The sequence below is a fragment of the Pristiophorus japonicus genome, chromosome 12 (assembly GCF_044704955.1).
Source record: "Pristiophorus japonicus isolate sPriJap1 chromosome 12, sPriJap1.hap1, whole genome shotgun sequence".
NCBI lineage: Eukaryota > Metazoa > Chordata > Chondrichthyes > Pristiophoridae > Pristiophorus > Pristiophorus japonicus.
The window spans coordinates 173,002,143-173,015,786 of record NC_091988.1 but is presented as its reverse complement, the minus strand read 5'-3'; the positions used below and the strand labels follow the sequence as shown (position 1 = coordinate 173,015,786).

Genomic DNA, 13,644 nt, shown 5'->3' with positions numbered 1-13,644 from the left:
TTCGGGAAACTGCAACCGGTTGCTTATGCATCCAGGATTCTGTCTAAGGCTGAGAGAGCCTGCAGCATGATTGAAAAAGAAGCGTTAGCATGTGTCTATGGGGTAAAGAAAATGCATCAATACCTGTTTGGGCTACAATTCGAATTGGAAACTGACCATAAGCCACTTATTTCTCTGTTTTCCGAGAGTAAAGGGATAAATACCAACGCATCGGCCCGCATCCAGAGATGAGCGCTCACATTGTCCGCATACAACTATGCCATTCGCCACAGGCCAGGCAAAGAAAACTGCGCCAATGCTCTCAGTAGGCTACCATTGCCCATCACGGGGGTGGAAATGGCGCAGCCCGCAGATCTAGCCATGGTTATGGAAGCATTTGAGAGTGAGCAATCGCCCGTCACTGCCCGGCAGATCAAAACCTGGACAAATCAGGACCCCTTATTATCTCTAGTCAAAAGCTGTGTGCTTCACGGGAGCTCGTCCAGTGTCCCAGTGGAAATGCAGGAAGAGATAAAGCCGTTCCAGCGGCGCAAAGATGAAATGTCTATCCAGGCAGGTTGACCACGAAGCAGAACCCATCATCCACAGCAGCCCAGCAGGGCCTAACACACCAGGCAGCCCAGCAAGGCCAGCTGCACAGCAGCCCAGCGAGGGCCCAACAAATGATTCAACAACATCAGCTTTCACACCGAGACGATCAACCAGGGCAAGAAGGGCCCCAGATCGACTAACACTGTAAATAGTCACACTATTGACTTTGGGGCGGGGGGAATGTTGTTATATGTGTGGACTTGTATGTACAGCCACCAGAGGGCTCATTCCCCGGAGTCCCAAAGGATCCCGTAATCCCTTGGGAGCACAGGTATCTAAGAAGGCTTCACAGGTTGGAGAGGCACTCTGGAGACCTGCAATAAAAGACTAACGTCACACTTTACTTTGAGCTCACAGTGTTCAGTCTGACTCCTTCTCCATACACAACACAGTCAGCATGGATTTGTTAAGGGAAGATCATGTTTGACTAACCTGATTGAATTTTTTGAGAAGGTAACCAGGAAGGTCGATGAGGATAGTGTGTATGATGTAGTGTATGTGGACTTTAGCAAAGCTTTTGATAAGGTCCCACATGGTAGATTGGTCACGAAGGTTAAAGCCCATGGGATCTAGGGCAAAGTGGTTCGTTGGATCCAATATTGGCTTAGAGGTAGGAAGCAAAAGGTAATGGTTGATGGATGTTTGTGTGACTGGAACGATGTTTCCGGTGGGGTTCCGCAAGGCTCAGTACTGGGTCCCTTGCTTTTTGTGGTATACATCAATGATCTAGATTTGAAAAAAGGGAGTATGATTACGAAGTTTGCAGATGACACTGAAATTGGCTGTGTGGTTGATAATGAAGAGGGAAGTCATGGACTGTAGGAGGATATCAATCTACTGGTCAGGTGGGCAGAACAGTGGCAAATGGAAGTGTGAGGTAATGCATTTTGGGAGGGCTAATAAGGAAAGGGTATACACATTAAGCGGTAGGCCACTTAAAAGTGTAGATGAACAAAGGGACCTTGGAGTGCTTGTCCACAGATCCCTGAAAGTAGCAGGCCAGGTGGATAAGGTGGTTAAGAAGACATACAGAATGCTTGCCTTTATTGGCCGAGGCATAGAATACAAGAGCAGGGAGGTTATGCTTAAATTGTATAATACTCTAGTTAGGCCACAGCTGGAGTACTGCATGCAGTTCTGGTCACCGTATTATAGGAAGGACGTGATTGCACTTGAGAGGGTGCAGAGGAGATTTACTAGGATGCTGCCTGGAATGGAGAATCTTAGTTATGAGGACAGATTGGATAGGCTGAGTTTGTTCTCATTGGAATAGAGGAGGCTGAGAGGAGACCTCATTGAGATGTACAAAATTTTGAGGGGCCTAGTGGATAGCAAGGGCCTATTTTCCTTGGTGGAGGGATCAATTACGAGGGGGCATAGTTTAAAGGTGGTTGGTGGAAGGTTCAGAAGGGAATTGAGGGGAGGCTTCTTCATGCAGAGGGTTGTGGGGGTCTGGAACTCACTGCCTGGAAGGGTGGTGGATGAAGAAACCCTCACCACATTTAAAAGGTGCTTGGATGGGCACTTAAAGTGCAGCAACCTGCAGGGTTACGGACCTAGAGCTGATAAGTGCAATTAGACTGGATAACCTCTTGTTGGCTGGCGCAGATATAATGGTAAGTACCGCAGGGAATCGAATACGGCCAGGGTGATCTCCTGGACTAGTTTCGATCGCCTGGATGGATCAGAGAGGAATTTTCCCAGATTTTTTTTTACCCAATTGGCCTGGGTTTTTATCTGGTTTTTGCCTCTCCCAGGAGATCACATGGCTCTGGTTGGGATGTAGTGTAGAATATTTCATTGTAAGGGGTGTCGCAGTTGTATGGGGTGGACTAGTTGAGCTGGGTGCTCTTTACCTTTCCGCCATTATTCATAGGTTTATATGTAACCTTCAGGGCTGCAGACCGAGGGCCGTGTGGCTCTTTGTCGACCGTTGCGGTCACGATGGGCCAAAATGGCCTCCTTCTGCACTGTAGATTTCTATGTTTCTAATGTAGTGAAAAGTCCCAAGGCGCTTCACAGGAGTATTATGAGATAAAAAGTTTGACACCGAGCCGCATAAGTAGAAATTAGCACAGGTGACCAAAAGCTTGGTCAAAGAAGTATGTTTTAAAGAGCGTCTTGAAGGAGGAAAGCGAGGTAAGAGGCGGAATGGTTTAGCCAAGGAGTTCCAGAGCTTTGGGACCTCGGCAACAGAAGGCACAGCCGCCAATGGTTGAGCGATTATAATCAGAGATGTTCGTGAGAAAAAGGCAAGGCTGGTATTGGCACTTTCTGTCTCTTGCCTTCCAACCATTTACCAACCTACATTGCAATTACCTCCATTCTGCGTGCTTTAATTTTTGATAATATTCTCTATTAATTGCCAAAAGATGGTGGGATTTTACCTAATGGAATTAAAAAAAAGCTTTTGTTTGTCATTTTTGTGGTGTAAACATTGTGTGTGTGTTTTATATATTGTTGCAGGGATCTCCGATTCAATCGTATTAAGGAAATCCGTCCAGCAGCCTTTAAGAGACTGAGGAATCTGAACACATTGTGAGTACACTATTGGCTCATTATCCAGGACCGTTTTATTCTCGCCGTGTAGGCTTACATTAGGAGTTTGAAACATGGGAACTTAAGTTGGCAATTAAACCTTCCTGAGTGCTTTGTGTACTTGGGGATGGTTCCAAAATGCGCTCAATGCAAAATCACTGTGTGACATTTAATGTTCTGGTGGAGTTTGGACTCTCTCCTAAGTGGGGAGGGGGGATCATTTATTAGTAGCAGTTGTGTAGATGGCAGAAAGTCTGGCAGCTTGAAAAGGTTAATTGGATTATAAATGCTGTTTGCTTTCGACAAGTTTTGTACCAGTGAATTTAGGTTGAGTTAGATGCTCCCATTGATGTAGCTATTACAATCTCTCTGGCTTTTTTGAAGTCCATATTACCGCAGATATCAATTGCTCAAGGCAGCTATAAACTGTATCATGTGAAATCTTGAGTTATAATTGTCATATCCTCTGCTTTGAATTGTAGGCTTGACTGAATATATTGATGGTTAGACATTCTGCTGTATTGAGTTACTTCTGTTGGTGTTTCATTCAGAAACCATTCTAATTGGCAATTCCTTAATGAAAGGAACCTTTAAACAGCTTAAAGCTTTTTCCTTCTCCGAAGAATGCTGCTGCTGTTTGTCAAGTCTGATGTTTGTATTTTCAGTGAAATGGGTAACAATTAAAGCATCCCGAACTGACTAGGAGGAGATTGATGAAGTTTTCTTGGGAATGAAAACAACCAGTCAGTTATTCCCCCTCCTTTCTTCCTCACAGCTGTGTGTGCTTTCACTCAGAATCTTTAACCAACGTCATTGATTACACTTTATTTTAAGTCCACAGTTTATTTGTTATGAATTATCTCTTCTTCCACATTTTGTTTTCTCCTTAAGCTTTTCATCTTGAATTAGTTGCTAGGAAGCGTACAACAGCAGCTCCACAGTGACAGTATCTTCATAACCTTCCTGTCACACCACAGCTAAATTCAGGAACCAGATGGCGTAAGGGAACTTGACCTACATTCCAGACTCCATGGCAATACATCTCCTACACGTGATGTCGTGTAAACAGCCCATTTAAAAAAATTCACATTGAGTATTTTTGATATTATTGTTTTGAAATTTAAAAATCTTGGCCCTGAATTTGTGGTCGGTGCTTCCCGCTGGGAAATGCCTCCGATCCGCAAATAAAATACCCACGCACCTGGTGTTCTGGGAGGTACGGAGACTCACAGTCCTGGGCCTCTCCGGGTACGCGCGGGTAGAGGCCCACGTATCCCAGGGGTGCAGGAGGTTCACAAGCACCCCTGGGATCACATGGGTCGGCCCAACGAATGACAGAATGGAACCCCCATTCTTGCTTATGGGGATTCTATATGTACAGAAACCCCATAAGCATGAATGGGAATACTACCAAAAATACCTCTACAATTTAAAAAAAAATTAAATTACATATTTAAAATGCCATTTAATTAAATATTTAAAACAAAAATTTAATTTTTTGAAAAATGAATTTACATGTTTTAAAGTGGCTAAAAATAAACCTACCTTATTTCACAGGTGTTTAAATGTATAAATTATTGATAAAATATTATACTGTTTTTTAAAACTCTTACGCGGGTAAAAGCAGCCTTTATTTTATGCCTGCTTTTACCTGACATAAGAAACTCTCTACCTACAGATGCCCTTTTCCCGGGGATTCGAGATCACAAGTTCTGGGTTTTAGTGCATGCTTACGGGCACATGGGCATCTCGTACTCGCCCGTAGGGGCCGCAAATTACGCCCATTGAGGGTGAATAGAAAGTCGCAGTGAACTAGCTTTTTTAAAAGCATTATTGAAATTTAAAATGAAAGGGTAAATTTATGAATGCACCCTCCCAATATAGAATCTCACCCGCCAGAAGCACATATCAGCTATTTCTTTGAGTGTCCCGTATGTTTTTCTGTCTATATTAAAATAAATCAATGTAAAATCATGGGTAGGGACACGGTCGTGTAATATCCTGACCAGCATTCCTGGCCCTGAGGTTTCACGCCAGGAGTGGGCATTTCTTAAAATGTGCCATGAAAAATAAATATTGAGTAATTCTTAGCTTAAAACACAGGTGTTGAAGGTCTTTGTGAAATGAATTTCAGGCATGAAATACTTGAAGTAAAGGCAACAGAACCAGTCCTTGGCAAAAGCCACTGGACCAGAAACATTTTGGTTTTTTTACTAGTTTCTTTTATTTTTTTCACTTCTCTTTGATCTTCACATGACACTTCACCCCTTTCTCTCCCCCTCCCAACTGAGTAGGTGGACAAGTGATCTTTCCATTGATCACGATCAATGCCGCTCTTTAGCTGGTTGCTTCAAAGTATTTGAGTGTGTCACGGATTGGTTCTCTCTCTGCTGTTTTGTCCACCGCCTTAAGAGTTTTCCAGTGCAGAATGTGATCTTAACTGAAATGGTGCAGGGGTTGGTTTCCTGTTTTTCAGTACTACTAATTGTGCGCTTAGAACGTAGAGGGAAAATTACTCTTAAACTGCCTGCTATTAAGTAGAGTAACTTATAAAACACTAGTGCATTTAATAAAGGAAAGGCATTAGAAGGGTAGCTAATACCTTAATGGGTGAAGTTCTGGATGTGGCAGGAACATTCAGCTTGGCTGTTGAGCTGCTAAGTAGCCACTAGGGGCCAATGCGGAATGATATTCCTCTGCCGGTTTTACATCCACGTGGTTTTAATGCTGTGAGAAGGACCGGCTTCAGGCAGATCAAACTGTACGAGTGACATCCACACATGCAGGGCTTCAACAACAATTTGCAGTTATATAGCATCTTTAACGTAGGAAAACATTCTAAGGTGTATAACAGGAACATCATCAGACAAAAGTTGACACCAAGCCAAAGAAATTGATATTGGGAGGGGTGGCTAATAGCTTGGTCAAAGAGGTATATTAAGGAGGGTCTTAACGGAATAGAGAGAGGAGAGGCAGAGAAGGTTAGGGAGGGAATTCCAGAGCTTGGGGCCTAGACAACTAAAGCCATGCACCAATGGTGGGGCGAAAGTAATGGAGGTGCATAAGTGGCTAGAGTTGGAGGAACACAGAGTTCTCAGAGAGTTGTAGGGCTGGAGGAGGTACAGAGATGGGAACTGGTGAGGCCATGGATGGATTTCAACACTAGGATGAGCATTTTAAATTGGAGGCATTAATGAACCAGGAGCCGGTATATGTTAGCGAGCATAGAGGTGATGGGTGAACAGGACTTGGTGCGGGTTAGGATGTGGGCAGCAAAGTTTTCGATGAGCTCAAGTTTATAAAGGGTTGGAGATGGGAGGCCGGCCAGGAGGTAACAAAAGTATGGATGAGGGTTTCAGCAGCAGATGAGCTGAAGCAGGGGCAGAGACGGGCGATGTTAGGGCAGTGAATGTCATGTATGTGTGCTTGGGATTACTAGCCACCAGGTGTCGCCACTGTTGGAGGTCACTGGCCTGTATGCATGTGTGTGTGACCCAGGTATAAAAGGCAAGCCATCATGTAATGTAATCACTTTGGGCCCTAATAAAGCAGAGCCAGGTTTGTACCTGTGTTAGTTTACAGTATTCAGTCTATCGAGTTATTGCATGCTTAACATTTGGCGACGAGGTAACTTAAGAACCTTCGCATGCAAAAATGAGCACAATTGGAATTCTGGAGAGATTCGTGGAGGGAGAAGACTGGGCAGATTTTGTAGCTTGCCTGGACCAGTACTTCGTGGCCAACAAAATGGAAGTTAGGCACATGGCGATCTTCCTCACCGTTTGCGATCCAAAAATCTATGGACTCATAAGGAATCTTCTCTCGCCTGCAAGTCCAACGGACAAGGACTATGAGGAATTGTGTGCTCTGGTACATGACCATCTCAAACCAGAAGAAGGCATCATCATCTCATGATATCGATTCTGCAAGCACGTTCTTTCTGAGGGCCAGGATGTGTCGGAATTCGTTGCCGACCTAAGATGTCTAGCTGGACCGTGTAAGTTCGAAAACGAGTTGGGAGACATGCTGCGGGACTTCTTTGTAATAGGCATCAACCACGAGGTGATCCTGCGTAAGCTACTGGCGGTGGAGACGCTGGATTTGAGCAAGACCATCACGATTCCCCAGGCATGCATGACAACGGACAAAAACTTAAAGCAGATATCATCGAAAAATCGGAACTGGGCAAGTATTGCAAACAAGATTGTATCGTCGTTTGGCAGAGCTGCATATGGCAGGGACTACTCGACTGCGTATGCGAAACCTGTGGATGCCCAAAGTCCGCCAAAGGGAATGAATCCGATTTCACCATGTTGGCGTTGTGGGGACATTCATCGGTCTCATCAGTGTCGGTTTAAACAGTACATTTGTAAAGGCTGTTCGAGACTGGGGCATCTCCAGTGCATGTGTCCACAACTGAGCAAGCATCCTGCGACACACCACATGGAGGATGATGACCAGTATAGCGTGGATCTGGATATGCAATCCGAGATACCAGAGGAGGAAACGTATGGACTGTATTCGTTGCTAATAAAGAGCCAACCAATAATGATTAATGTGAAACTTAACGGTGTGCCGGTACCGATGGAATTGGACACGGGTGCGAGTCAATCAATAATGAGCCAGAGTTCATTCAACAAGCTGTGGGATACTAAGGCTGTGAGTCCTAAGCTGAGTCCAGTCAATGCCAAGTTGCTTATGTACACTAAAGAACTCATTACGGTGATTGGCAGTGCAGTAGTCAAGATTTCGTATGATGGTGCGGTTCATGATTTACCGTTATGGACTGTTTCAGGCAATGGTCCAATGCTGTTCGGCAGGAATTGGCTAGAAAAAAATCAAATGGAATTGGAACGATATCAAAGAATTTGTCGTCGGAGGATGATATTCCATGTGCTCAAGTGCTGAGCAAGTTCCCCTCGCTGTTTGAACCAGGCATCGGCAATTTCACGGGAGCCAAGGTGCAGATCCACATGAACTCGGATGCAAGACCCGTCCATCATAAAGCTCGGGCGGTTCCGTACATGATGAGGGAGAAGGTCGAACTCGAACTGGACAGACTACAGCGTGAAGGGGTTACATCACCGGTCGAATTTAACGAATGGGCCAGTCCCATTTTTCCAGTGTTGAAGAGTGATGGCACTGTCAGGATTTGTGGAGACTACAAGGTTACGATCAACCGCATTTCAAAACAAGATCAATACCCATTACCGAAGGCTGATGACCTGTTTGCAATGCTAGCCGGTGGCGGGGGGGGAAGTCGTTCACTAAACTGGATCTGACGTCGGCCTACAGGACACAGGAGCTGGTCAAGATGTTGAAGAAACTTACGTGCATCAATACTCATAAAGGACTGTTTATCTACAACAGGTGTCCTTTCGGAATTCGCTCGGCTGCAGCCATATTTCAGAGGAACATGGAGAGTTTACTGAAGTCCATCCCTAGAACCGTCGTGTTCCAAGATGACATCCTGGTCACAGGTCGTGACACCGCCGAACATCTGAACAACCTGGAAGAGGTTCTACATCGTCTGTACAAAGTGGGACTCAGACGGAAACGTTCGAAGTGGGTCTTCATGGCACCGGAAGTCGAATTCGTGGGGAGGAAAATTGCTGCTGACGGCATCAGGCCCATGGACTCGAAAACCAAGGCCATCAAAAATGCACCCAAGCCTCAGACTGTGAGGGAGCTGCGTTCGTTCCTTGTTCTACTTAACTACTTCGGTAATTTTCCACCTAGATTGAGCACTTCATTAGAGCCACTGCACATGCTGCTAAGAAAAGGCGACAACTGGGTTTGGGGTGCGTCTCAAGTTAGAGCTTTTGAGAAAGCTACTAATCTGCCTTGCTCTAACAAGCTTCTGGTACATTATGATCCATGTAAGCGTCTAGAATTGGCCTGTGATGCTTCATCATATGGAGTTGGTTGCGTGCTCCAACAAGCTGATGAGTTGGGTAAACTACAACCTGTTGTGTATGCTTCTAAAAGTTTGTCAAAGGCCTACAGCATGGTAGAAAAAGAAGCATTAGCCTGTGTGTATGGTCTTCGGTTTGAACTGGAAACAGATCACAAGCCACTCATTTCATTGTTTTCGGAAAACAAAGGTATCAATACCAATGCATCGTCCCACATCCAGAGGTGGGAGCTGACATTATCTGCCTATGATTATGTCATTCGCCATAGACCTGGCACCGAGAATTGTGCCGATGCACTGAGCCGTCTGCCGTTGCCCACACCGGAGGTGGAGACGCCACAACCTGCAGACCTATTGTTAGTCATGGATGCTTTTGAAAGTGAAGGAACCCCTGTCACGGCTCAACAAGTTAAGACCTGGACCAGGCAGGACCCGATATTGTGAAATGTTGCGTCCTTAGTGGGGATTGGTCTGCCATATCCAAGCAAATGGATAATGAGACCAAACCTTACAACCGTCGCAAAGACAAACTATCCATTCAGTCAGGTTATTTACTGTGGGGTAATCGTGTTGTTATGCCTAAGAAAGGCAGAGAGAAATTTGTGCATGACCTATATAGCACTCATCCCAGTATTGTCATGATGAAAGCCATTGCCAGGTCTCATGTATGGTGGCCTGGAATTGACTCTGATCTGGAATCATGTGTGCATCAGTGCAACACTTGCATGCAGCTAAGTAAAGCACCAGCGGAATCGCCGCTGAGTCTATGGTCATGGCCATCTAAACCATGGTCCAGGATCCACATCGACTTTGCAGGTCCCTTCCTGGGAAAGATGTTTTTAGTAGTGGTGGATGCATATTCCAAGTGGATGGAGTGTATAATCATGTCACACAGCTACCATTGAAAGCCTTTGTGTCATGTTTGCCACTCATGGTCTGCCCGACATTGTTGTAAGCGACAACGGACCTTGCTTCACTAGTCTGGAGTTTCAAGAGTTCATGAAACTCACTGGTATCAAACATGTGAGGTCAGCACCATTCAAACCCACATCTAATGGTCAAGCAGAGCGTGCTGTCCAAACCATCAAGCTGAGTATGAAACGTGTAACTCAAGGTTCACTGCAGACTCGCTTGTCATGCGTATTGCTTAGTTACAGGACAAGACCCCACACGCTTACCGGAGTCATCCCCGCTGAACTATTGATGATGAGAGGTCTCAAGACCAAGCTCTCTCTTGTCCACCCTGACTTGAATGATCATGTTGAATACAGACGTCAAAGTCAGCAGTGGTATCATGATCGCGCTGCTGTGCCACGCGACATTTCTGTTAACGATCCTGTGTCTGTACTAAATTATGGTCAAGGTCCCAAGTGAATCGAGGGTACGGTTATGGCCAAGGAGGGTAACAGAGTGTTTATTGTCAAGCTCAAGAATGGACAAACTACTGGAAACATGTTGATCAGATAAAGCTGCGGCACATGGTTGAACCGGAACAGTCTGAGTGACCAACCAACCTACCCTCAGTCATCAGAGGACTCCGCTGTCATCAATGAATCTGGACTTTCAATCACTGACATGGTCATTGCCACTCCCATCAGATCGGCTACCCAGCCCCCCATCATAATAGACTCAGAACGCTCGCCCAAGGCTGAAGTTGAACTGAAACGATCAACTCAGGAGTGGAAAGCCCCGGACCGTCTCAATTTGTAAAAAGACTGTTACTAATATCTTAAAGGGGTATATTGCCATGTATGTATGCTTGGGGTTACTAGCCACCAGGTGGTGCCACTGTCGGAGATCATTGGGCTGTACGCACGTGTGCACGGCCCAGGTATAAAAGGCAAGCCATCATGTAATATAATCATTTTGGGCCCCAATAAAGCAGAGCCAGGTTTATACCTGTGTTAGTTTACAGTATTCAGTCTATCGAGTTATTACATACATAAGTGAAAGTAGATGATCTTTGTGATGGATGAGGTCAGAAGCTCAGCGCAGGAAAAGATAGGATGCCGAGGTTGTGAACAGTCTGGTTTAGCCTAAGACAGTGGCCAGGGTGGGGGACGGAATCAGTGGTGGGGGAATGGAGCTAGTGGTGGAGGCCGGAGACAAAGGCTTCTGCCTACCCAATATTTAATTGGAGGAAATTGCAGCACATCCAGAACTGGATGTCAAACAAACAATGTGACAATGCAGAGGCTGGGAAGGTGGTGGTGAGGTCGACCTGGGTGTCGTCACTATCCATATAGAACCTGATGTCATGACTTTGGATGATGTCGCTGAGGGGCAGCATGTAGAGAGCAGATAAGAGTGGGCCATTGATAGATCCTTCATGGGCTCCAGCGGCAATGGTGCGGGTGCTGAAAGAGAAGCCATGGCAGGAGATTGTTTAGATATGACTGAATAGGTAAGAGTGGAACCAGGCGACCACTCAGCTGGAAAAGGGAGGAGAGGCGTTGAAGGAGGGTGGCCTGGACGACCGTGTCAAAGGCTGCAGAGAGGCTGAGAACGATGAGGAGGGCAAGTCCGCCACAGGCACCATCATGAGGATGTCCGTCGTGACTTTGATTCAGACAAAAGGATTCTACACGTTTCTATTTTCTGTAGGCTTCGGCCCTGTTAATGTTATTAAGACCTCCCAAGATATTGATGTAGATTGGGCACTATACCTCCAGATTGCTGTGTTTTTATTTACTTAAGTAGAATTATTTTTTACTGAAAAAAAATCAAAAGCTTGTTAATTTAGCAGTGTGACAAAGGCATCTGGATCAGTTGGCTCATTCTCTCCGAAATCTCTCAACGTCCTTTGTTTTGGCAGGCAGTTGGTCTAAACAGAAGGGAATTCCTGTTTTTAAAAAGGAAATGGCCCAATAGTACCTTGTGTAAACTTGATGAATAGATCTTCTCTTTACAGTGATTAAAATGTGCTGTTATCCAATTTTCTATTAAATGGAGCAATATATAATCTAGACACTAATTTTGCTTTGGGATTATGCGTTGTAGCTGATATAAATAGGAGGACAAAAGAAAGACGAATATTTTCTTGAACAGTCAGCTGTTCCGATGGCATGTTTTAAAAAAGATTTATGGCCTTTGACCGGATATGTGTTGGGTGGTGGGCGACCAACCCTCTCTCACGAGACAGGTCGGTCACTGAAATCTTTTAAGGAGCCTGCGTGCCTCCATTATAACTCACATTTTATTTTTAACGCCTGCAGGCTGGGATTCCCAGGCCTCAGGAATCCCTGCAGATGGAGCGAGGGGAGAATGGCCTGATCCATGAGGTAAGTGTCTTTATTGCACTGCTTGGGGACCAGGAGGAGCAGCAATGCAATAAAGACAGCCACCAAGCCTACCTTTTAAACATCCCGTAATGGGACCCCTACCATCGTCCGACGATGTTCCCATGATGTTCAATGTCCCATTTACCGCCCACGCCCCCACCGCAATGTCCAACTCCCCACACTACCTCCTCGCGATGTCCAACACCCCACACTATCCTCCGCCCCGTTCCTTTTCCAGCTCCGAGTTATTACCTATGTCCTCTAAATGTTTTTTTAAAATTTCTCTCACTATGCTTCCTTTTGCCTCCTGCTAATTCTGCCATTTAACCATCTACTGTTGTCCACCCAAGCACATCATAGGTCATTCTATATCTTTTCCTGTGAGGGGAAGGGTTCCCCATTCCCTTGTTCTATTCCTTTTTGAATGCTGTTCATTAGTAATATCTTCCAGTCCTGAGAATGGGTCTAAGGCCTGAAACATTAACTTCTGATTTTCTACAGGTGCTGCCTGACCAGCTGAGTATTTCCAGCTTTTGCTGCATTTTTTTCTTTCAAATTCATCTGCTCGTGTAGATGAGGAATGCGAGTGCTGTGGAATGGAACACTTTCCATTTCAGGCACTCGATGTCGCAATTAACCTCTCCCAGTTTAGGTATAACACAGCCAGATATAGGATGAAGCTCCTTTAATCTGCCGCAATACTGTGCCTCAGCCCCAATCTCCAGAGCATCCCATACAGCACCAGTCTTGTCCCCCCATTTCTCAGGTCATTAGGCCTATTTTGAGTGTTATTGCCAAGGAATTCCAAATGAGGGCCGCTTAATACCGTTGACCTAGATTGAGACGTCTTGAACTGATTTCAAGACATTAGGACCCTTGCAGCCAACAATGTATGTTGTTAAGGTTTCAATTTTTGTGCGTTGGATCTGCAGTAATGCAGCTGTTCCTTACCAAGTAATGAAATGTTAATGCAGAGGCCTCTTAAAGGTTACATTATGGCTTTAACATTACTTCCTCTCACTGGGATGTTATTTCACAATACATTTGAAGAATTGCTTCATGTGTTGTGGCATTTTGACTGTTATATGCCATCTCCAGGAATTTTGTTTTTGTGTTTTTGTTTTCATACACTTCAACAATCCAATTCTATTATTTATTCCCTTTCTGGCACCTTCACGTTGGTCCAGTGTAGGATTTTTGCTCATGGCAAATGAGACTCTAAAAAGAGAAGGATATTTTGCAGCGATTTCTGGTAAGCCAAGTACTCCCTATTTCTCTTTTTCAAAAAGTACTTATTTCATTTTTTAGCCAATAGCGAAC

The 13,644-nt window shown here is 45.0% G+C and overlaps 1 protein-coding gene across 1 annotated transcript in view; it reads left to right on the top strand.

The window, feature by feature from the left end:
• The window catches only part of LOC139277055 (peroxidasin homolog), a 294,289-nt gene that overhangs the window by 120,645 nt on the left and 160,000 nt on the right, over positions 1–13,644 (top strand). Inside the window, exon 2 of the mRNA XM_070895068.1 lies at positions 3,058–3,129. Coding sequence (XP_070751169.1) covers positions 3,058–3,129 — 72 coding nt within the window. The remainder of the gene's footprint in view (positions 1–3,057; positions 3,130–13,644) is intronic.